Here is a 26,103-nt window from a genome sequence, read left to right on the forward strand (position 1 = left end):
ATTTCGAAAATGTCTGTGAGCATAGGGTTGCTTATTTTAAGTTTGTAAATGTCCTGTAAACACTAGTGTGCGTTTCAACGTTATTGTGTTTCACGAGCAGTGCTCCTTTGTGCAAGTTTTTGTTTGCAAAATGGGTCGGTGTGCCAACTCAATTTATAATAAATTGGAATAATATTATATATAAATTTAAAGACTTTTTCTGGTATTATGAAAATATTTAGCTTAGAACTGTAAAATGTTGTTAATCAACAATTCTTGCCATGCTTATAAGTACCGCAAGCAGGGCCAGATTTAGCTGATGGGGGGCCTGGGGCACTTTTAGATCGGGGGGCCCCCGTGCAAAAAAAATTTTGCGCCTACGGCGCGAAAAACCATCTCTACGTCTACAGTAGCATCAGTCCAGTACTGCACACCATTTTGCAGAAACTTTGAAGGCCAAAAGGGAAAAAAACACAAAATCACATTTATGGATATTATGAAAAAATTAAAGACTTTGTAAATTTTGATGCCGAGGCAACTGCATCATGCCAATTTGGGCAGTTTTAAACTATAATCAGATACATTTTGGGTAGAGAGGTAACTCTTTTAAACCATAAACAGACATAACTCAGCAACAACACTACATTTAACATTATAAAAACAAAAAACAACAAGCGAACGTTTTCGGCTAGTCATATAGCCCTTTTCAAGCCTATAAGAAAAAATACAAAAGGAAATATTAAGTTGACTATGACTAGGCTAGAGCAAAGATTGACATCAATTCATTTTTGCATATGACTATGACTAGGCTATATGACTGGGCTATATGACTAGCCGAAAACGTTCGCTTGTTGTTTTTTGTTTTTATAATGTTAAATGTAGTGTTGTTGCTGAGTTATGTCTGTTTATAATCAGATAATTTCATACTTTTTTGTTGCCCAAATCTAAACAATACAGTTATGTAAATGGGAAAAATTAATGAATTTGTTCATTTTGGGGAAACTGCCTCATGCTAATTTGGGCAGTTGCATAAACAGACTAATCAGTTTCATCATAATTTTATGTCTTTAGCTGCCCAAATCAAAACGATGCATTTGTGAAAAATGAAAATTAAAAAAATTGGCTGTATAGCAAATTTTGCGTTTTGATTTGGGCAGTTGCACAAAAGTATTAGAGACATATATTGGTGGCTGCCCAAATTGGCATGATGCAGTTGGTTAAATGCATTTCGTACTACAGTTTGATCACCATGCAATACAATACATCAATACGGGTGTGCCAAATGAAAATTTTGCGGCACATTTCTTGTGCAAATAAGAGGCTGTACTTAGTTTGATAGGTAAAAGATATTAATTTATAGTTTTTCTTAATTCATGCAATTTTGTAGCTTTTCATATAGCAATTTTTGCCCTAATAATTGCAAGATTTTGCCCGAATTTGCGACGTTTTGAAACAACAGAGTGGGCAGCTGCCCCTCCTGCCCCCCTGGCTCGTACGGCTATGTCGCAGCATTATATGTTTGTGTCTTTTTTATTTTGTAGAATCTAGCCAAAGTAGCCAAAGTGTCAAAGTAGCCAAAGTGTCAAAGTAGCCAAAGTGTCAAAGTAGCCAAAGTGTCAAAGTAGCCAAAGTGTCAAAGTAGCCAAAGTAGCCAAAGTGTCAAAGTAGCCAAAGATTAAAAAAGAGCAAATGCAGATGCGGAAGATTCAAAGAAAATGTTAGATGAAGACTTAAAAGCTTCACCTGTTAAGTTACGTGCTTGAAGAAACGATATCTAACAAAAATAAAGTTCGTACGTTATTGTACAACATGTAAAATGGGTTACTATATACTACAGTAGCCTACCTACGTTTAATTTTATATTTTAGAGGATCGAAAGTAATGGGTTTCTAAGCCTATAGTTTTGTTGGTGATAAAATTTTATATATGTTGATAATTCAAATATCTGAGCCTGTTGTGACATATTAATGCAAATAGGCTTCTCAGTGGTATCTTTGCATTGATGACTATGATGCTAGTATATAGTATGTAATCTACATTTGAGATGGATTCACAAAATGATCTACTGCAGGGGTCACCAACCTTTTTTGCATGCGGGCCACTTTGGCACTAAGGAGAGCTGTGGCGGGCCGCACTAATAAAATGTTAGGTAGGTTGACTCTTATGCTAGAAAAGAACGCATTTCGTACCCAGTATCCAGCGTTACATGTTGTTCATAGTTATGTTAGAATACCGTAGCAACAAAATTAATCGAACAACGCTACTGCTAGGCCAAGCTCCTTTTACAACACTTTTGACTTTTTTAACAATGCCTAATAAATAGAGGCCACTTGTTTTGTGCACTTATAGCGAGGCGAGCGGTTTCATCAGAATATTCATCGCCAAGCAAGAGTGGTGTTGTTACTTCGCTTCGCAAAAGATATCTTGCAATTAGGGAACGTTCAAATATTACGTAACGCCTTCGAGGGGGAGGGGGGGTTTATGCAAAGCGTTACGTTAGCGTCACATCGGGGGGAGGGGGTTCAAGCAAAGCGTTACGTAACGCTTTCGAGTACGAAATGGTAGTTTTTTGTGCTGAATTCGTAGTGAAAAAGCGTTACATGGGGGAGGGGGGAATTGAAAAAAGCGTTACGTTGGCGTTACATGGGGAGGGGGGGTCAAAAATTCGGAAAAAAAGCGTTACGTAATATTTGAACGTTCCCTTAACAGTTTCAGTAAACAAGGAAATGTTTGACACATCACAATACAGGCAACAATAGTGACCTGCAAACATATCAGCGAAAAATAGGCTCCAATAACAGGGAAAAAGAAAACAGGTACCATCTTCTCTTCTCTCGTGTTGTCGCTATATGTCAGGGCATCTGTTGGCTAACCACTGCCTGGTGTCGTCATCGATAGAAACTAGGCCTTCCATACCATGAGGAGGTCTGTATAGCCGGCAATCCTTGATAATGTGGGCTGCCGTCTGCATTTCACCACACTCACAAGCAGCACTCTCTGCCGAAGAAAGCAAGTACCTCCACCCGGCCGCCCCGGCAAGTACCGACTTTGGAAAACTAAACTTGCTACAACTGTCGCTATAAAGTTATGCGGAAGAACAATCATCAGAATGGCACCCCCAGACCAAGCACAGCGCCCTTGTCAGGGCGAACAGCACCAGCTGTTGTAGGTCAAGGAGTGACCATTCTGCAACTAAATGTTGAAGGCACCACCAACGCTAAACTAGACATCATCACACCAGGTGCCATGAAACAAACGCTTGTGGAAATCACCGAAAAGTCGTAATTTATGAACAGTCTTCCCTCAAAAAAGCGATGAGTTGGTTTTTCATCCTTTTTGTGAGAATCTATAAAACCGTCTTTCTTTTATTATAGACAACTGTCACTTGCGGTGCTCATCAGCGTGGCAAGAATTTGTTGATTAACAACATTTTGCAGTACTTGCTTCGGCAGTACATATACTATAATTGGAACGATACAGATTAGCATGGCTCCTGCGCAAGGATGACACGCAAAATCGTGAAGCGTTTCATATTTCTTAAAAAAAAAAAGTTTTGCAGTAGGCCTACTAAGCTAAATATTTTCATAATATAATCAGAAAAAGTCTCTAAATTTATATGTAATATATTACCAATTTATTATAAATTGAGTTGGCACACCGACCCATTTTGTCAACAAAAACTTGCATAAAGAGAACACTGCTCGTGAAACACAATAACGGTGAAACTCGCACTAGTGTTTACATGACATTTGCAAACTTAAAATAAGCAACCCTATGCTCACAGACAATTTCAAAATTCGAAAACAGACGTTTTAATCAACCACTGGGACAGTGTGGCTGGACATCGCATTGGAATAACTTTAAGCAACCCCCACCTAGAACTATAATCTGATTGGTCGATCGGTGGAATCGTATGCAAAGCGAAAATATGCTTCCAGGAAAGTATTTTTTGCCTTCGTGCTCTTTAACTCCTTCAAGAAAAGTATTTTTGGTTATACTTGTACGCTGATACCTTCCGCGGGCCGCAGCGATACAGCGTGGCGGGCCGCATGCGGCCCGCGGGCCGCCATTTGGTGACCCCTGATCTACTGCAATGGAAATGGAGTAAAGTTAAGTTCTTTAACCAAAGCCTTAAAAAGCAATGGTCGACTATGACTAACAATGCAACCTGTTGTATTTTTACTGCTGTAGATCACTTCGCAGTTCGCATGCAGATTGCATGTTATAGCCTAGCCCAGAGTGGTCCAACTACGTTTGACTTACGGGCCACTTTACAAAAACGTGACAACTTGCGGCCATTTCCAATAAAACGATAGTGAGTGTTTTATAGTTAGCGCGTTGGGCTCGCAGTCGAGAGCCTGCATGTTTGACTCCAGCTACCCGCACTTGCTGTTGTTTCTCTGGGCAAGAAACTTTACGATAATTGCCTCTACCTAGTGATTTTTAGTTGAAAATTTTAATTTGGTTAAATTGTCATGAAACTAAAGATGATTTTATGCATAAAGTTTTAACCAACTTAAAATGCGGCCACCCCAACTCAAAACATACTAAAAATGAAGGCAGGTAGCTCACAACAACAAGCAACACAAAATAGAGAACAGCCAGAAGGACAAAACACGCCAACGAAGTAATCATTAGAACAAGGAGCAGTACAGAAACAAAGTACGTAGAAATAACGTAAAACAATATATTATAACAGGTAGTACCAAATTTAAGTCATAAGCAGAGTAGACAACCGGAAACAGACATTGCAGTCGGCTGCAGCGTGGGTCAGGTGTACGTCGGAAGGCGTACACCGATGCATAGCGCTCAAGTCCGCTTTCCCGCAACGCAGGATAAAGATATGAAAAAAAGGAGTGCGTAATCGAAATTGTTAAACAATAACAAATAGAAATTTATTGCAAATCTCTAACAGTGAGATGCCTGTGGTCGAGGTTTCTCTGATACTATCGTTTCTCGACATCAATTTCAATGTTAGTGGTAGCAAGTCGGAGACTATCCTCCAGTGTTTCGTCTATCATTCGATTTCTGTTTTTAGACTTGACTTGCTTCATTCTAGAAAATGTACTCTCACACATGTATGTGCTTCCAAACATAGGTGTAGGAGCTGGGGGTGCGATCGCACCCCCAAAACTTTTGATTTGTCGAGAATTTGGGCAAAATTGCAGAAAATTCGGGCAGAAAATTTTTGGATATTTTGTCGATTCATCAAATGTACATTTCTTTTTAGCTTCTTGATTTAAAGAACTAATTAAAACTGCATTTAATTTTAAAAATGCGTTAATTGACAAGAAATTCAACAATTTGGATGAAAGATTTGCATATCTAATGTCTTTGAGTGACGATAGGCCATAACTCAAGTATGAATAGGCCTATAAACTTCGGGCAAAGAAAATTAGCCAAAAAAATTTGGGCACCGTTAGTCAGAATTGTGTGGAACGCATATTTGTTGTAACCTAGTTTCGTAAAACCATCGAAACTCTTATTATATGACTTTTGGGCAAAAAATTAGCTAGTCATTGCTTCGAGGAAGATTTGGGCACAGTTAGTCAGAACAGTGTGGAACACATCATTTGTTGAAACCTAGTTTTGTGTGCGGTAATCTTCGAAACTCATACAGTATGAAATTTGGGCAAAAAAGATTTAAGCCAAAATTGTTTTGAAGAAAATGTGATCACAATTAGTCAGAATAGTGTGCAACTGTGCAATACATATTTGTTGCAACCTAGTTTTGTGTAATCCTCAAATCAATAATGAACTTTGGGCCATCAAAAATTTGCCAAAATTGTTAATAATTTTGGGCACAATTAGTAAGAACAGGGTGGGATACATATTTGTTACAACTTAATTTTGTGTAACCTTCAAAACTCACATATGACACATAATTAATTAAACTCAAATTGTTAGTTTCATCAGAAAGCTTTTTCAATATCATTTTCAACAACCCTACTCCCATGTGGTATATTTATTGCCTGCAAATTTGTGTTGAAAAGATATAACCATCCTGGTCTATAATTGAAAAGAAAATGAAAAAACAGACGACAGAAAAAAAGTTATATGTGGAAAGCTGTTATTCTCGGATAATGTACATTTAAGAACATTTGAAAGGAAGCATGCCGGTGATCACCAGCTCAGTGGCCGAGTGGTTTCGCCTTCGGCTCTGGTGCTGGTATCGATTCTAGTGCTGGTATCGATCTGAGATCGATTCCAGGTCGGGTCAAACCGAAGACTTTAAAAACGGTACCGATTGTGTTCTATCCTGCATAACACAGTGAAAATAAGTCGGGTACTAATGTGATAACAACGTAAACCAGATAAAAAAAATAAAAAAAAAATGCCGGTGATCACTGATCAGAGTATAAGGTTTTCAGGTGTAGATGATCCAAAACAAAGAAAATTGTCATTTCTAGCACATTCTAGTTTACAAACAAGATGTAAGTGTGACTGTGAGTTCAAGTAAAGAAGTGAATTTTAACACAGGCTCCACCAATGTATCTCAGAATCAACTTCTGAAAGTCAGTGAGTGGTCTGTGGTAGAAGATTTAGGGTTAATGCCAGTAACTGTTAGCAATGATTTTGTTCCTGTAATTGAAAATGTAGTGTAGTTTTGCAGTTAAAAATGAAAATGTAGTTTTGACACACCATCAACTTTAAGCTATAGGCTGGGGCTGGGTTACCATTCTATGCTTATTTCTAAAAGTTATGCTCATTTTCAAGAACAATGTCTTAGAAAATACTACTGTGCTTGTTTTTTATGAAACATGTTTATTTTTGAGTTGTGTGCTTGGTTTGTTTTAGTTCATTCCTCAGAATGTTTTTCATATTATAGATTTATTGTGTATTTTCATTCAATAAATCAAATTTAAAACTAAGCTATTTCTTTCTTGTATGTTAAATTCTTCTTGCGAATAGCTACTTCTCTTGATGCTAAGCATCAAGAGGCTCATGATAAGCTTTTATTCAAAACTGTAGCAGCTCAATTTTTTTTTTAAACCCAACAATTCCAATAGAAGCATCACGTAAAAGCTTGCATTAAAGAATTTTTTACAAGTATCCCAAAGCAAAGAGCTTTTTTTTTGGTGATGGTAACCCGGGCTATGGGATAATCATTACTGTTGTACAGTTCCTGTCAAAGAAAACAAATGACACAAAAGAGTTTATGCAAAGAAAATGATGTCAGATAATAATGATACACAAATGTACTGCAACGGACTGAAAACTAAATTGTGTTTCTCTTTGTATTGGTCTAAAACGGTTGAAATTTACTTGATGGAAGATCTGTTCATATATTTCTTGACTTTTGTATCAGTGCATTGTTAGAACATCATTGGGAGAACATCAGGCTAAGAGTTAGTCTTAGGCTTTTGGTTTGACCATAATGTAGGTCTAACCATCTATTAAGAACAGAATTTTTATGTGTGTTTGCTTTATTTGTTTGTTTTACATATTTTTCTTTTTTTACATGTGCTAGCTGAAGATGCTATTATTATAGCGAAATTGATTCTTAATAAATTACCTTCTCTAAGAGGTTAGATTGTTGAGCAAAAGCCAGGATTTGATGAATGCAAAATAGCAGTACCACCAGCATTATGGCATATGCTTTGAAGGTAGTGATAAATGACAGGGTAACACACCACAGACCAGTTAGACCAGCGTTTCTCAAAGTGGGCGAAATCGCCCCCCTGGGGGCGATTTTGAGCGCCAGGGGGGCGAAAAAATCAAAGGGGGCGATCGGGGGGCGAAAACACTCAAAGGGGGTGAATTTATCAAACCACCAATAACAGTCCAACGCGCTAACAACAGTCCAACGCGCAAACCATTTACTGCAAATAGATGATTCTACCTTGACTGACAATGTATCGCTGCTGCTTGGATATGTGCGTTTTGTTCATAATATGAGAACAAGAAGAAAGGATTTTTGCGCTCAGTCTTCCCACAGATATTTGGGCATCAAGCATCTTAAATGCAGTGAAAAACTTCTACGAAGAGAAGGGGATTCCACTGAAGAATATTCTACAATGCGCAACTGATGGTGCTCCGGCAATGGTTGGAAAGCATCGAGGGTTCATTGCACTGATGAAAAGAGCAATTCCTGGACTTGCAATACATTGTGTAATTCACCGTCAGCATTTGGTTGCCCGTAGCCTAATCTCAGTCCTGAACTGCACGAATCACTGAATATTGTGATAAAATACGTCAACAACAAGATAAGTGCAAGTCAAAATGTCTTAACTCAGTTTCCCAATTTGAGCGAGAATGTCATTACAGAAGAACAACGGCAAAAATACTGCTCACATTTAGACATGTTTCATAAAGACATGAAACTTCGCTTTCCAGATCTCGTGGACTTCCATGTTCCAAACTGGGTGTTACAACCATTTTCTACCGAACCTACATGTAGAAGAAGTGGAACTTCAAGAGCAGTTCATTGATATGCAAACAGATGATGAGTCAAGTGAAATTCAGAAATGATCGATACGATTTATTTTGGTGCCAGGTTGCTGGCAAATATGAGCTTCTCTGGAAAGAAGCTAGAATGTGGATTTTGTCGTTTTCTACTTCATATATGGTTGAAAAGGGGTTTTCGGCTGTGGCATTGATGTTTTCAAAGCAAAGAAACGCTTGCTAGTTCATAAACGGCATGATCTTCGACTCTATCTTACGAAGATGTCGCCAAACATTTCAAAACTTTGTAAAAGTCGCCAAGCTCACCTATCCCATTGAACATTATCATGTATTTATGTTACTGTCAGTTTCGTTGATTAAATTCCTACAACTAAATTTGTCTATCACTCTATTATCAATGTTTATTTTACTTGACAGAATTAGGGGGCGAAATTTTATTTCAATAACGAAAAGGGGGCGATGGACTAAAAAAGTTTGAGAAACACTGAGTTAGACTATTAATAACTGTTTCAGACTGTGTTCTATAGGCTACTCTAAAGCACCTAACACAACAGTAGTTTTTTGAAACCGTAACTTATTCTTTATTATCAATGTATGTTCTATTTGATTTAGGCTGTCTCATATGTAGACTATCTTTCTGCAGATTTAGTGTTTCACATCCATGTAGTAGTAGCATTATTGGAGTAAGTTGCACCTTTTTGAAGATGTAGGCTACTGCTAGTACTGCACCACAGCAAAATAAATGTAACTTTAATGGATCCAGGATTGAAGCTATAAAAAAGAAATCACAGGTGTGATGTTGTATTTGAGTTTGTTCCTGGGTGTCAATGATAAACTGAGACAACTATGTTATAATGTAATGTTTATTAGTCAGCAGTCAAGATTAATTGTACCTACGTGCAAAAAAATGGGACGTGTTTTGAGATGGAGCATATTTCATCGCAAATTTTTTTCGGGCACAATTTATCATATTTGGGCAGAATTTCTTTCGCACCCCCTAAAAGTACGCTTCTCCTACACCTATGCTTCCAAACATTGAGCGCATTTTTAATGCAAATTTTTTCAGTTTGGGAAATCTATCCTTGCTGGCTAATTTCCAGAAGCACTCTGAGGTTTCATTTTTCCTTGACAGCAAGAATTGGTTGCACTGAAGCTCGCAGAGTTTGAGCTGAAGTTCTGCTAGCTGTGTTTCCACATTAACATCCATAAGATTGTTATACAAAATAATGGAGATTAAGTTTTAATCTGTCAACATCTTTAAATCTATTCTCAAATTCACAAGAAAAATCCTTAATATCTTTCACAAAACGGGAGCATTCCACTTCTTAATCATCTACTTAAGGAAACAAAAACGTCCGGAACACTAGGTACATATCAACCTTTAAGAAGCCCAGTTGTACTAACGAGACCTGATAGGGTGAAACAGTATAGGCCCTGCTGTCTACAACTTTGAATTAAATTTTTGACACTTTTTATCCAAATGCTATACTTGTTCTAATTGAAATTACTTTCTATAACATAAATACAAATTAAATCAATACTGTGAAAGCTCGCGGGCCGCAAAAATTCTATCCGCGGGCCGCATGTGGCCCGCGGGCCTGTAGTTGGACCACGCTGTAATTGCCCAACGGTAGGCTACCGATGACTGTGTTTTATAATTATGTAAATGTAAGCTGCTTTGCTTCAGCAGTCTTTCGGTTTATATACTGTATATTTGAGTAATTATTCCGGTCGGGTCTTTACTAAAAGGATAATTTAAATAATTTTCTTCATAATTTATCAAGATACTGTAGATGCATGAGCAAAGTTATATAAAAAAGAATAATTAGAAAAAGAATCCATTTCAACCGAATAACCAGAATATGACCGACTGACCGTGACCTTCGTGATAACATGTTATGTCGAAGGTAACGATATGACTGGTGGCAATTGACCACTAGACCGTATGGTCGTTTTGTTGTCTTGTTGTCAGAATAGGAACTTGTGCCACTTTTGCAGCGTATGTAGCCTACATCGTACATATTTCAACCATGTACTGTTCCTGTTTCTGGCAAATAAACCATATTGATTGATTGACCGAAACTAATAGCAATGCATGCAGTTTTGTATAAGAAGAATTATTGTTTGGAACCAAATTGGCGCGTAGCTAGAATGAAAACTATTTGATTATAGAGTTCTGGAAACAAGTGTCAAAAGTAAACATTTCTACTTAAAGAAAATTAACAAGCAACTTCTTTCGATATTTAGTGCTACGAACCGTTGTGATAGGTTGATTTTAATGTAAAATTTAAAATATTGTGGAAGCTTAACTAATGAATAATGATCACTGAGCAGAAGCGGTTTGAATTGCTGAACTTGAACCGTTTTTTGCAACAGTGCAAACAAACTGTGTGCAGAATTAGACCAATTACATAGTTTTCAATTCAATTGCATTACAATTACACCATCAAAATGTTTAATTACAGTTTCTAGCACCAGTTGCAACGTTTATTTGATGAAACTGAAAGTAAAAGCGAAGACAAACAAGTTGTTTCATTGCTGATCTTGACGTTTCGCGCAGTATGACAATAGCCTACGCATCCCCAGAACGAATATGATATATAAACGTAAACGTTTTTAGGTGAATAAAACAAGACATAGTCTACTTTTTTTAATTTGTGTTGGTTTGGTATTTTTATTGTAAAAATTGAATTGATGAGAGTTGGTACAAAATGTTTGGTTGGTTTTGAATCTTTATCCTCGTACTGACAATTAAAGCCTTGATAGGTTATTCCTTGTAATTTCGCATACTTGTAGAAGCTCTTGACACAGGACCGGTTACCGAGATTGGTAGAGTGAAGTTTTCGATTGTTGTTGCCGGGGAATTATTCCATTCACTAGGTGCCGCTGAATGAAGAGCAGTCTTTAGAATGCATTGCTCAAGCGCATATCTCAGAGTCGAACCAGCGCCGTTTGATCTTGCAGCTTTTCGCGCACAAAGTCACAACCAACTGAGCTATCGGAGCTACAAATTGATGATATTTAAACTTTTACAATATTTGTATAATAATACAATAAATAATATCAAGAATCCAAGTCTGCCGTTGCCGCATGTAGCAAACAAGTAATTGACTCGCCAGCCTCAGCTTTGAAAAAATCGGAATGAGGGAACTAAGATTATTATCCAGTGAAGCAATTGAAGTAGCCACATTTATCAAACAACGATTAGTAAGCCATAAGGCCTAATTGTTTTACATTCTATTGTTTAATATTTTGTTTACTGCCCATTATCAAATCGGTTCAAAGTTTGTCCTAAAATTCTCTGTTTTAAATTCAGTTGTTTTTTAAACTTTTCTGGATTAGTGTGTGAATTTAGCTTTTATTCTTGGGCGTCGTCGGGGTTAAATTAGAGACTGCAAAGTTCACGTCACGGGGTATTTTATTTTTAACAAATTTAGCTAAATTTTTTGAAAATGTTATTGAATCTTTTTCCAAAAATCGGCTACATCAAAAAAGTTGCTAATATCGTCTTCAGTACCGTAAAAAGGTAAGTCCTATAGCCTACTTGAATCCGAGCATCGGGGGATGAGAAGATAAGGTTCTCATTATAGTAAGCCTTCGGCACAAACGAGAGTAGGGTGGCCAGTTCCTTTCTCTGGGCCGCCTTTACTTCAGCAACTACGCCCACCCAATTTATTACACCCTAGGTAGAGGTGAGCGGTGTTAACAACCAGCATAAGCCGGGAGTCGAACCAGGATTGAAAAGTGAGCGCCTTACCCGCTGCGCTATCCCACCGAGCCTATTCCACAACTGCGCTATCCCCACTCCTTCAGTAAGCGGATTTAATGGCTCCTGCTCCAACTCCGGCTCGGCGGTCCTGGTGGCAACACATTTGTCGTTATTTAGTATAAAGTAGTTGTGTAGCAGAGAAGAACTTCTAAATGATAATTAAATATTAATAAATTAAAAAAATTGTTAAGGTACTAAATAAAGTTTTCTGGCAAAATGTTATTACCTGAACCCTGGAAAAGTACGATCGTGAATTGTCATCAGTGATGATTTTAGTCGGATATCAAAACTCAAGTTTGTTCATAATTCTTGATTACCAGCCAAAAATCAATTCACGCTTACTACAGTAGAAAGAATTGCAAGAGGTTTAAGCCATAGGCCATGTTGTGATGAAACGCTTGAATGAGTTTTCTTGCGATGAGCTTTCACAAGGTTTACTGACAATATTCCTGTGGCATTTCTGCTTGGATTCACTTAACTGAATTTTACTTAGAGCTGCAACAATAAGGTATTCACTCGCCTTTCTAACTTCATACTTTAGTTGACAGATTATTTAGTTGCCAGTTTTAGAGAGAGAGATGGAATTAGAAAGCAGTTCTAACTTATGTGCTCTGCTCACCGGAGCGCAGCCCGGAAGAACTGTGACAGTTGGCTGAAAATCGCCAATGGAGAATTTTAATTGAAACCAGTTTGCACTCAACTGGCGTGGAATAGATTATTATTATTATCTAACGGTTCTACCTTATGTTTCTCGGAAGTCGAGTGTAGCAAGAATTGACAGGGATTGACATGTGTTTCGCCCATGAGGCTGAGCTTTTTTTTTCTTTTTTGTTTGTCGTATCCAGGCTTACACCTGGTAGTTGAAGATTAAGTGGACGGAAGGCAAGGAAGCCAGTCTTCATGTCCACCTTTAGGCATGATTTTAAGTGTCCTGCCAAAGACACAGCCACATGCTCATGAGCGGTGTCGAACCGGCGCCCTTTCGATTGCAGTTCCAGCGCTCTCACCACTCGGCTATGCAGCCGACAATAAAAAAAACGTTCAATGTTATTTTACAAATAAAGGAAACAAATAGCTGCAACCTAACTAATTTTCAAATAGCTGCACAGAATTTTCAGACAATGTGAGAGATTTAATATTTCTTCCTGTCAAACAAAGAAAACCGTGCGTGCTTGATTGACAGCAAAATTGTTGCATTAGTGACGAGTTGACTCCGATATCAAAAACTCAAGTTTGTTTCAAATTCTTCAAATATTTCAAGATCAGCCCAAAAATCAATTCCACGCTTACTACAGTACAAAGAATTGCTATAGGTTTAAGCCGTATATTGTAATGAAACGCTTGGGTGAGCTTTCATGCACGAAGCAAAGCTTTCACAAGGTTTACTAACAATATTCCTGCGGTGTTTCTGGTTGGATTCACTGGATTAAATTTCACTTCGAGCTTCAATAATAAGTATTTGCACTTGAGGAATTCACTCCCCTTTCTAATCTCGTACTTTAGTTGACTAAGGTTATTTGGTTGTCAGTTTTACACTTTTACAGAGAAATAAAATTAAGAAGCAGCTCTAACTTATGTGCTCTGCTCAGTGCTCACAGAGCACAGCCCGGAAGAATTGCGACAGTTGGCTGGAAATCGCCAAATATGGAAACTGATTGATTGATGCTATTTGGCACCCAACTGGTGTAAAATAAACTATTATTATCTACCAGTTCTACTTTATTTTAAGTCAAAGAATAAACAAGACAGTGCGCAGTGTAGCGGACAATTCATTGACCAACATTTCATCAAATTTAAGTTTTTATCAATGAGGTTTGTAACATTATCAAATAGGAATGATTTTTTGAAGATTTCTTTGTAGAATCTATAACTACTAAATGTCGTGTCGGTAAAAGGTACAAAACTTATCATTTTTGTGTGTGGATCTAGGCTAGCCTACATGGTAAGCCTTGGTGCACTTTACTGAACACAGCAGTAACAATTTTCAACACTTTCAACATTTTCAACAAAAAATGTCATTATGACATGTGGTTCGTTTTCAGCATAGCGTGTGTAATAAAAGATTTTCACGTTTATGCATAAATTTATAATTTAACTTGTCTTTTCTTTGCCTCTTAGCCTGTCGTTTGTATATGATTAATGGAGCATCTCTGATTATCATCCAGCAAAAGTTACCAAGCATTGATTGGTTTCGTTTTCCTTGGTAGCCTATATCCTTTTCATTGTAGCCTACAGTAGATATGCTTTGGTGCTCAGCTCAGCATGCTCTGACTTCATAACAATTTGGTGAGAAAAAATCTAGATACGAACCAAAAAAATGTATCTTTAGTGACATATTTCCTTCCTTGCATCTATATGCTTAAATGAGACTGGACACCAATTCCGTTTATTTGTCAGCTCTTGTTTTTGGTAAACAGCTTAAAAAATCTGCCAACAATTTCACAAGCTTCACCTTGAATTACAAGAAATTTAGAAGCTATGCCAAAAACAAAAACTGTTTCAAACATGACAGAGTTTCAAAGAACTGTACCGATGTTAAACGTATCACGTTAAAGCTGGTGTTTAAGTGAAAAGTTCAACTGTACAAATTTAGTTTGGAAAAAGCGTTCATCGCCTTTAACCTCAGTGGCATGCTGAAGATGTAGCCAACTAAGTTATATTGAGAGCAAATAAACCTTTGTTGCTGTAACCACTGCCTTTGCAATGTAAGAAACACTTAACACACTCTGTAACTAAATAAGCGTCTATAAGCTGGGTGTAACAGCTATACAATACATGTTTTCTTAGCTTCTAATTTACCTCTATTAGATCAGATTTTTTAATGTGTGTGTATTTTCAATATGTAGCCTAATTGTATCTATAATAATATTGTATCAATGCACCAATAATTGTATCTATGTTGTGGTTGTAGGCTGTAGTACCGGTATTTAGGTTATACCGGCTGTAAAAATCAATAAAAATTTGTTTAGACCTTTGTGAAAGTGATAGTTAACGCTGTTGATGAAGCATTTTAAAAAGTTGTGAAAAGGCATTTCAGGTATCAGTGACGGTCATGCAAGGTCGTTTTACAAGTTGCTTTGCTTTTTAAAGCTTTGGGGGCCCGAATTTTTGCTTAGTACTGGGCCCGAAATGTTCTCTCAACGGCCCTGAATATAACCGCTTTGCCTCGTAGTTCATTTTGTTAATTAGTTTTCAAGATCAAGCAAATTTTTGTAAACTTGTGTTACGGCCAATCTCTGTACAAATCAAACGTCATATAAAACCGTTCAAGTCTACTGAATATTACGTCATGGAAGTTGCTAGAAAATGTGCCAAAATTGCACCATCGTTCATAGACTTGTGTCAAACTTGTTTGGACTTGTTTGGGCCTGTTTAAACAGGAAATATTACATCAGCTTTAAACACCTGTTGGAATGACTTCATAATTGTCTTTCATTTATTGCGTCACAGTTACTTTCTACGTGAATTTGAGATATTGATATCTATTCTGGTCATTCGTAAAATGATTGTTTGAAAGTTGGCCGCACATTTAACTGTTGGCTTAGTGCTTGCTAGCTGGACAAAGGTTCCGTCTTTTATCCAAGTAATCTGTTGTGTAGTGACAGTTTAAGTGGTATACGCGTTGCACCCCCTCGTTTTTGGTAGCCGTGGGCTAATCTTTACAGAAATACACTGTTTGAAAAGAAGTTCAAGTGTGTGTTTCTTCGGTCATTATATGCAGACGAAAGGATCCGGAAACTTTAAGTTACAATTTTCCCACGAAGAAATTATGGTTTACCGCTGTGACCAACTTGTTAGAATGAATATCCACAAAAAAAAACAGTTATCGGTAGGTTTAGTAACCAGCAAATTTATTGTAAACGAAGCTTTTTTCCGCCGTAAAGATAGCTTCTTCAGTAGCCTATATTTATTCAAATAGAATTAAACTAACTAGGCCTATTTGTTAAACACTGTTTGACAAATGCATTTATGCTGTTTACAGGTCCCCAAAACAAGCTACAGGTAACTATCTGTTTGAAAACAATTTCTATGTTTAAAAATATATAGTTTCCTTTAGGCCAGTGCTTCTTAACCTTTTCTTAGACACGCCTCCCTTTAGCAGTCAGTAGCCTACATGCATTACACACCCCCTTCAATTTTAAACAAGTGTAACACTAAAAACAATTTTTTTGTCTATTTATTGGATCACGTCGGCTATAGCAATGTACAATGTACATGTTTTGCTTCTTTGCAACTAGATTTGTAATGCGAGGTTTAACTCCAGCAATTTCGCAACATTGCTTAAGTCTTCAACTTTCAGCCTGTCCTTGGTCTTAAGAGCAACTGCAATAGAAAGTAAACCTTCACAAAGATATAAGGATCAGAGCACTGCTAGTATTTGAATATCCTAAGTTGACAGTGAAACAAATGAGTAAATAGAAAGATAACCTCGAGTTCCAGTTTTTCAAATCCTTATCTTACTTGGCAGTGGGGTTGAACTCCAAGACAAATTGGATTTCCAGGTTTTTCTCTGTATCTGGAAACTATTTCTGTTGTTTGATTTGTCCACTCAAACTTATCATCTGCGAGTGCAGCATCTAAGTTATTGAAGGTTAGCCTACTGGCTTTCCTTGTTCAGCTTAATTCTTCCAAGGGTAAAGCTTAAATATTAACAATTAGCAATTAGTTTCAATTAACATGTTTCATTGGACAGCTATCAAACCAATACAATCAGGTTCTGTGTCCTTACACGTACACAGACTACTGAAAAGACGACCACAAAGAGCTCCAGCTTTGGTAACGTTAAGCACTTTGATAACTGAGTTTAAGACACCCTTTATTGGTTTACTAAAGGCAAAGTTTTGGATGCCAAGGGCTTCGCAAAAATAATGCAATGAATAGCCTACTAGCACTAAATGGATTTCTATTTGACATGCAACGAAGCCAGATTACAGAGCAAACGCAACAAAAGCTCCGTCTGTAGCCTATAGGCTATAACCCTGCCAGTGATTCCCAGTTTCCAAAAAAATGTGAACTGACAAAATTAGTACGAGACATCGAAACCACTGCACACTACAAAACGACTAAATATCGTTCTTGATCTCGCGCCCTCCGCAAAAATTGGTTGACGCTCCCCTTAGGGGCGTGCGCGTGCCCCCCCCCCCCCCCCCCGTCCAGTTAAGAACCACTGCTTTAAGCTGTGTTGCAAGTGATATCGATATGTCCGTTTTGCTCCAATCATCCATTGTGTGTTTTGTCCTTAGAAAGCCACTCAAGAAAGTCTGTAAGTTAGTTATAAGGAAAAAAATTAAATATGCAGAATGCTAATTTTTGGAGGATAGTGATCCGTTGTCCACCCATGTTCAAAACTAAAAAAAAATCAGAAAATTTCAAAAAACACTTAACTGTCATCACATATAAGTGAACACGTTTTTATAACAAAAATCTAAGAAAACAATTTCAACCACTTTGCCGCCGAGTGTGGCAAGAGGGTTTCCAATTTTTTGTATGGTATATTCCTTCTAGTAGATTTAAAAGATAGAGAAAAAATGTGTTATTTTAATCTGTAGTTTTTAAAAAAAACGAATGTCCGTTTTACCCCGCTTTTCCTTACTGTAGCAGCAAGCGAAGTCAAACAAACATATTGTAGGCTGCACGTTAAAAGGAAATGCAAATAATAATTGGTCTCATGAAATGTTTTATCCAAAAAAAAAATTATTAGGTTGATACAATTGTTAAAAACTTAATTTGTCTCTTGTTTTTTTATCTTGTCTTTGATAAAATCCAATTAAAACGTAACCTACTTGTAGCATGTCAGCGTTGTAGTCATATTACTTGTCTGGCTAGTAAAAAGAAAAACAGGTAGCCTAATACTGCTCTGACTATCAGAACAAAATTTCGACTTTGACCGGCCAAACCTATCGGGATGTGTTCCTCGTAGGAACCAATATTGAATTAAACATGCGGCACGTCACGTTTTTTAGAGTTATCAATACTACGATAATGATTGCGATCATCATCAAATTTTTAAAGTTTCTCGAACTGTTAGTAGCCTAACCTCAACAAACACGACAGTTGTTTACTTTGGAAAAAATCAAGAAAACATAAATTGGTCTTTTAGAAATTGCTTACGAAATGTAACATAGCTAGCTGTAACTCTAAAGGCCATGATTAAACCTTAACTCCTACTGTCTTTCAGGGTTCAAACTTGTTTATCACTGCTTTGAAGGATAATTTAAAGACCATGATCACGATGATAACTTTTGTGATTCGTTTGGTGCTAATATATCTATCATTGCTGATGTCTTCCTGCTTCATGCCTAGGATGTGAAAGTGGGGCCTTTTGTGCTGGATTCTTGAATGTTACCCAAACGGTTTGGATTCGACTCCCAGCGAATACATGTTTTGAAGTTTGTGTTTAGTGGCAACATTTTTTGTATGGCTCTTGTAAGCTACTCATTCAGTACCGCGTAGCTTACTTGAATGTCAATTTTTTTTGCAACAATCCGTGTTGAAATAACAACTTTAGTTATGCCGTATATTCTTTTCAACTTCTTACACACAAATAAATATTACTAGGGCTACGTGCGTGATTTTTTAGTCCACTTTTCGACTGAGAGTGTCTTGTTGGAAGCTTAATCATTGAAGCATGACTGATTGGAGAATACTTTTGACTTAACGATGAAAAGTTTAAGAGCCTCCATTTCTTCTTCTTCGTGTGAATCTTCTTCGCCACTCCAGGAGTCGAGGGGCTCTACCTTTCACCAACTTTGATTAGTTGCTGCGACTCGGTCTAGATGTTTGGGCAGATGTCGAGCAGCCACTCAATTGATTGGTGATCCAGTTCACGCAGACTACGCACACTAATTGGCGCAGTTGCAGATGGTGTGGTTTGTTCCTCTTTGCCACGCTCACAGATCACGAATGGAGCCACCCCATTTGTGCATTTTGGAGCGAAATAGTTTGACGCTAGTACGCAGGTAGTTGAGCCGCACCCAGGCTTTCCTTTGCAAATGCATTCAGGTTGGGTGGGGCCGGTGTCGGAGATGAAACTTTGGAGTCTTTAGGAATTCTTCTTCTACTCTGAGCTCCATTAGTGGTCCGCCTAGGTAGCCGCACTGATGGATTGGTCTTCACCGGTTTTCATAAAAAATTGTGCGGCCTGTGCAAGTGGGTGTCTCGATTTCAGTCGCCGGATTGCTCACTGGTACAGACTCATTGAGACGAGTCGAACAAGTGGTTGGGGTTATAGCGCAGCGAGAAAGAGACAGAATGGCTTCTTTGCGACAAAGCTCAGCTGGTTGGATGTCTGCATAAGGACAGGGAGATTGTCCGCTGGAGTAGGTCGCAGGCATCCTGTTACGATACTCAATGCGGCATATATAGCAGCGTCGATTTGTGGCATTGGACACTGCGACCAAACATGTGCATATTAATGTGCTGGAGCATGAACCAGCGCAATGGTTGGCAATGCGCAAGGTGTCAACTCCAGCGAGCCAGCCTGAGCCGACCAGAGGCCTTAGAAAAGCTGCGCGTGTTGAGATCTTTTTGCGTCATGACTCCAAGTGTTGACGGTAAGTGAGTGACCTGTCCAGGACTACCCGTAGACATTTAGGGTTTGGACAAAAGGGCAGTTTTTTTATCCTTTCCCATATCTCCGCTGCTTTGGTCGAAAGCAAGCAAGGCAGGGAGGCATTGATTTAAGTCATTTTGCAGCTTTCGTTTATGACAACAAAAATGTTGGAAATTTTTTGTGTTCAGATGCAGTTTATGTGCAGCCTAATTATACATTGATATATTTGCAGGAATATAATTAACACTGAAATTACAATGAAATCAAAAAACTTTAAAAGTAATCACGCTTTAGAAATTTTAACAATTTTGAACAATGACAGAATCAAAATGAAAAACTATTGTGATGTCACTTTAACGGCTGGATCTGATGACTTCGCTGGACACAAATGTATCCTTGGAGTGTTCTCAACATTTTTCTCAAAAATGTTTTCAGTGGAAATGAAGGAAAAGTATGAAAGAAAAGGAAATGTCCAAGGAATGACTGAAGAAACACTTGAAGCTGTTTTAAACTTCATTTACACTTGTGACATCACAATCACAAGTGAGAATGTTTACAACTTAATAGAAGCAGCTAATTACATGGGGATTCCTCACTTGAAGGAATTTTGTCAGGAGTTTTTACTTGAGGAAATTGATGCAACAAACTGTTTACAAATTCGATCATTCTCAAAGTTGTATGATCTTGACAATATTGTGGAAAAAGCAAATTTTGTGATTGCACAAAACTTTGAAAATTTTATCAAAGAACAGCAACTTAAAGAATTGAAATTTGAAGATATCCGTGACGTTTTTGAAATAGAAAATAAACAAGTGACCTCTGAGGAAATTGTTTTCCATGGAATGATTGAATGGATCAAACATGACGTCGATGCACGTCAACAACACTTGACTGAGCTTTTCAGTTTATTAAAACTTGATAATTTATCTGGAGATTTCTTACAAAATGTTGTCAGCCAAAAAGAATTGATTATGAATTGTCATGAATGCCTTAAAGTGTGTTTTCAAATGACAGTTTCCCGAATTCGAAATCAACAAAATAATCAAGCCATTGGTGAGCAACAAAAGCCAGATAATCGCTTTATCGCCATCAATGGAAAGCAAACATTGAAATGTGACTTAATAAACAAAAAAATAAACAAACTACCAAATCTGTTGTTTGACCATAGCGATGGATCAGTTGTAAGTCACAAATGCAAAGTTTATGTCATAAGTGGAGAAAAAACCAACGCCATGGAAAGATTAGACTTGGACGACACGGTGTCAGGTTGGAAGAAATTAGCTTTTACTAATGTAGCCAGAAACAGCGGTGCGTCTGTTGTTTATGATGATTGTATTTACAATTGTGGTGGTGTTGGGTGGGGTGGATTGGGTGGTTTATCATCTGGACAATGTTATAACATTGAAAGGAACAAATGGAACATTATTGATGACATGAGGGAAGGACGTTCTCATTTTACCTTGGTCTCTATCAGCGGAGGAATATATGCAATCGGTGGTTTGTCTGGATTATTTTACTTAAACTCAGTTGAACATCACGATCCTCGCCAAGTTGGTTGGAATATTCTTCCTTCAATGAAAGTTCTAAGACAAGGTCTAGCAGGTGTTGTTCTCAATGATCAAATATACGCAATAGGTGGGTTCAACATTGGAAACCTCAATTCAGTCGAACGGTTTGATCCACGGAACCAAGCCTGGTGTAATGTTGCTGAGATGAATTATGCAAGACGCAATCATGGAGCTTGTGTTTTAAATGGGAAGATATACGTCGCTGGAGGAGGATCAGATGCTGTGGAAGTTTATGACCCAGAGAAGAATGCTTGGAAAGTACAAATAAACATACCAGCATTACAATACGTTAAAAATTTGCTGTGCATTTAATTATGTTTCACTCTTTGTATTAACTTCGAAGCTGTCAAAGGATTCAGATTTCCAGACCAGCATATGCTAAGTATCTATGGTGTCATCGATTATTTTCGATCTTTCCGAAATGTAAATGGTGATATTTTAATCAATATATTGTAGCCTATTAGTATTCAATGATTAAAAGTATTTGAAAAATTTGTTTCAAAGATATTTATCTACATTAGTGTTTTGTTTGTTTGTTTTTTCATATATTTATCCTGCATTGCGGGAAAGCGGACTTGAGCGCTATGCATCGGTGTACGCCTTCCGACGTACACCTGACCCACGCTGCAGCCGACGGCAATGTCTGTTTCCGGTTGTTTACTCTACTTAGGACTTAAATTTGGTACTACCCATTACTCGAAATCGATCACTGGGTAGAGGCAATTATCGTAAAGTTTCTTGCCCAGAGAAACAACAGCAAGTGCGGGTGGGTGGCTGGAGTCGAACATGCAGGCTCTCGACTGCGAGCGCAACGCGCTAACCACTCGGTCATTGCTGTTACTGATCTATGCCATTGTTTAGATTGGTTGGCTACGTTTTGTTAATTATATCAGCTCATCTTTGTTTGAATCCGTTTTCTTTTGTTCAATCCAAGGGAGGAAAACAGATGAACAGCAAAAAACGAAATCAAAAAACAATTTTGTGATGATTGATTTAAAGCACAACGTTGTTTTGAAGTTCAATGTGTCATTTGTATGTAGGCTACGCTTTTGCTAATACCGTGCAAAAAATCTATGGTGTTTAAAATTGTTTTGTTTTGTTCCTCACTAGATGTTGCTGGTCTTAGTAAAGTGCTTGTAATAGTAAAGTGTAGGTAGCCTGCCTAGTTGCGACGTAGCTAATAGTGAAGATATAATTATTATATATATAGTGAGCTGGTTGTTAGGATTTATTTGCCCTTGAAGTAAATTCTCATCGCACTTGTCAGAAGCTCAAAAAATCGTTGCCCACTTTTCACAGACTTTTATTAGACTCGTCAATGGGGGGAAGGGAGGGGGATTGGTACCCTCACAAATGTCACGTATGCACTCCTATGGCTCCACTTAAGTTAGAGAAACAAAAACTGAAAATGATAACAAATAGGAAAAGGGATCGTTTATGGAAAGTGATTTTACAAGAAAAACAATAGCCTACACAACACGCAACCAATGGCGGAACCAAGAAGAGGCACTTGGTTACGTGTCCCACAAAAATTCGAAAGAAACATGTGATGTTTTGCATAGCCTACTGTTTTTGCTTGCTCAATAATATTTGATTCTAATTAACTGCATTAGGCTCTCATGTTCATAGCCGTTAATTCAAGGCAATGATTGTTTTGAGCTATGTAGGCTACCATTCAAAAACTAAGAGAATGTTCAACATTCCGAAGCCAACACATTCCACACAAAACTAATAACAATTAAATTAACCTATCCCAGTGTTAATATAGGTAGTCTAAAAGATAATCCGTACCGACTGCTGTCTCATAGTCATACTGAATAATAGGCCTACTAGCGGATAAGGGTGACTGGGGGGGGGGGCTTTTTTCTAATTGCAAGTGTTCTTTTACACAACTGTAATTTCCGTATGTTGTCCTGCAACGGCACCAACATGTTGCTGTTAGTATTTACACCAATTTGGCAGTTATGCTGTTAAATGGCATGCATATCAACCACTCAACCAGCATACGCCACTGCCGCTAAGAGACCTTGCATAGAAAGATATAATTCGTATTTAGTACTCATCGACCGAGGGGCAAACTAGCTGTTTTGCGACAAAACAGTGAAACATAAGGACGATAAAAATACCACAAACGATTCATTTTGAAAAGCACCAAACCTGTAAAAGATGACATCATGGCATTTCTGTTTATCCAACAGCGCGAACAGACTCTTTGTTTCAGGAAACGCCCAACCCTTCTAGTACTACAGATACAGGCAACGTTTTTCAACAATAAACGCCTTGCCAAAACGTGGCATTGGGATGTAAAGAACTACGTTGTGCTAGTTGATACTTACGAAGTAAGGGGTTAGTTGTTAGTTATTTCATTATTCATGTTTCAGTGAAAAAAAAAACCAGCTAGGGTAACCCGGATGATTACTAGAAACAAATCGGCAAACTTAATTTTGTACGAGTCAGATTTTTCAAAGTCTAGAGCAGATGATGGTAAGACAGGTCAAGAACTTTATTTCTAGGTAGCTTCACCTAGTGGCGCTATACCAGCATCAAGTCTAGTGTTCTGGATTTCCAAACGTTTTTTTTTCTATGATATACGACAAGTGGTAGGCTACCATACACTTGATCTAGGGTTCTAGTAAATAATTCAGTAATTTTTAGGAAAAGTTATTTTTTTTTGGATTAACAAATCAAAGTGTTTCGGAGTAATTACTGAAAATTTATATTATGAGGTAGAAAAGTCGTATTGAAAAATGATACTTTGTTACACAAACTTAAAGCTGTTTCAACAACAAAATCAGTTTACACGCAGCAGTGTTCTTTTTCTCCAGTTCTGACCTCACAATAAAATGCTGGCACCATGGAAGCATGAACACTTTCTTTTCCACTTACTGGCATAGTGATTTAGCTTTGCGTTAGTGCAACTCATCAGTAATGTTGTCAAAAGAATCCACCTTTATATTCTTTGTTGATTTAATAGAAGTGTAAACCAAACAATAATGGCCATGTATCCTTAAACAAACACCTTGGCCTACAAAATTGGTTTTTCAATATACAGTATAGCTACCTCACAATTTATGCGCAAATGCTTTTGCAGAGTAAATCAAACAGAAAAAGAAAAAATGTGTTAATTTCTTTTCTGTTAAAATGTATGTACGTTGTGTCCCATAGGTATACAATATAATTATAATAAAACTAAAGGTATCACATTCAAGTGGGGTAGAACGCAGAGGAAACTTTTTTACAGTAATACCAGTTGCTAGTAGCTATGAAAATGGAGGGTCACAATGTCATTCCCATATTGCCTCAGGAAGCATTGATATAATCATTGTGACTGATTGAAAGCTGTTTCTAAGATAATTATATATTTGCAGGAATATAATAATTTGATAGCGTGAACACAGTACAATGAAATCTAAAAACTATAAAAGTAATCACGCTTTAGAAATTTTGTCAATGTTAAACAATGACAGAATCAAAATGAAAAACTATGGTGATGTCACTTTAACTGCTGGATCTGATGACTTCGCTGGACACAAATGTATCCTTGGAGTGTTCTCAACATTTTTTTCTACAATTTTTTCTGTGGAAATGCGAGAAAAGTATGAAGGAAAAGGAAATGTCCAAGGAGTGACTGAAGAAACACTTGAAGCTGTTTTAAACTTCATTTACACTTGTGACATCACAATCACAAGTGAGAATGTTTACAACTTAATAGAAGCAGCTAATTGCATGGAGATTCATTACTTAAAGGAATTCTGTCTGGAGTTTTTCCTTGAGGAAATTGATGCAACAAACTGTCTACAAATTCGATCGTATGCAAAGTTGTATGATCTTGACAATGTTGTGAAAAAAGCAGATTTTGTGATTGCAAACAACTTTGAAAGTCTAATCAAGGGAAAAGAATTTAACGAATTGAAATTTGAAGACATCAAAGAAATATTTGAAATGAAAGATAAACAAGTGACGTCTGAGGAAATTGTTTTCCATGGAATGATTGAATGGATCAAACATGACGTCGATACACGCCAGCAACACTTGACTGAGCTTTGCAGTTTATTGAAACTTGAAAATTTATCTGGAAGTTTCTTGCGTGATGTTGTCAGCCAAGAAGAATTGATCATGAATAACAATCAATGTCTCAAAATATGTCTTCAATTTATATTTTCTCTAATTTGCGTTCAACAAACCAATCAAGGTATTGTTGAGCAACAAAAACCAGTAAACCACTTCATTGCATTCACTGGAAAGCAATTGTTGAAATGTGACCTAATAAACAAAAAGATAACCAGACTACCAAAGCCATTGTTGAATCACACTTGAAGATCTTTTGTGGATCACAAAGGGAAAGTTTACGTCATAAGTGGAAGGAACACAAAGGCAATGGAACGATTAGACTTGGACGACCAGGCGTCAGGCTGGAAGGAATTGGCTTCTACATATATAAAGAGAAATAGTAGTGCTTCTGTGGGTTTCGAAGATCGCATTTACAATTGTAGCGGATGGGGTAGTCTTCGATGTGGAGAATATTACTACATTGCCGAGAACAAATGGAACAGGATTGATGACATGAATGAAGGACGTTGCTCATTTTCACTTGTTTCTACCAGCGGAGGAATATATGCAATCGGTGGTTGGAACGATGGTCAGGGCCTGAACTCAGTTGAACATTTCGATTTTAAAAGGTTGATTTTAAAATTTGATATGGAATAAAGTACCGGTAGCTGCCAATAAGTGAAAAACATCTTTCGCAAGTAAAAAAAATAAGTAAAGTGCAACGATCGCTTGCGGAAATACGATTAAATTCTTAAAAGTTGCTCCCCGCGTTTTTTTTT

At 37.5% G+C, this 26,103-nt stretch overlaps 2 protein-coding genes and 1 non-coding gene across 3 annotated transcripts; all 3 read left to right on the forward strand.

The window, feature by feature from the left end:
• Window positions 1–3,415: 3,415 nt before the first annotated feature.
• On the forward strand, window positions 3,416–3,517 carry LOC145783733 (U6 spliceosomal RNA). Its single transcript, XR_014290952.1, has one exon. It is a non-coding gene; the product is annotated as a U6 spliceosomal RNA (small nuclear RNA).
• Window positions 3,518–19,963: 16,446 nt separating this feature from the next.
• Window positions 19,964–22,267, forward strand: LOC145783620 (kelch-like protein 12). The gene has a single exon (XM_082595512.1). It carries the CDS (start codon window positions 19,964–19,966, stop codon window positions 21,584–21,586), a length of 1,623 nt encoding a protein of 540 aa, XP_082451638.1. The 3' UTR covers window positions 21,587–22,267.
• A 2,481-nt stretch (window positions 22,268–24,748) lies between these two features.
• LOC145783621 (kelch-like protein 12) lies at window positions 24,749–25,591 on the forward strand. The gene has a single exon (XM_082595514.1). The coding sequence runs from the start codon at window positions 24,749–24,751 to the stop codon at window positions 25,589–25,591; it is 843 nt and encodes a 280-aa protein (XP_082451640.1).
• The last annotated feature ends 512 nt before the right edge of the window (window positions 25,592–26,103 follow it).

The sequence above is a fragment of the Aplidium turbinatum genome, chromosome 14 (genome assembly GCF_918807975.1).
Source record: "Aplidium turbinatum chromosome 14, kaAplTurb1.1, whole genome shotgun sequence".
Taxonomy (NCBI): domain Eukaryota; kingdom Metazoa; phylum Chordata; class Ascidiacea; order Aplousobranchia; family Polyclinidae; genus Aplidium; species Aplidium turbinatum.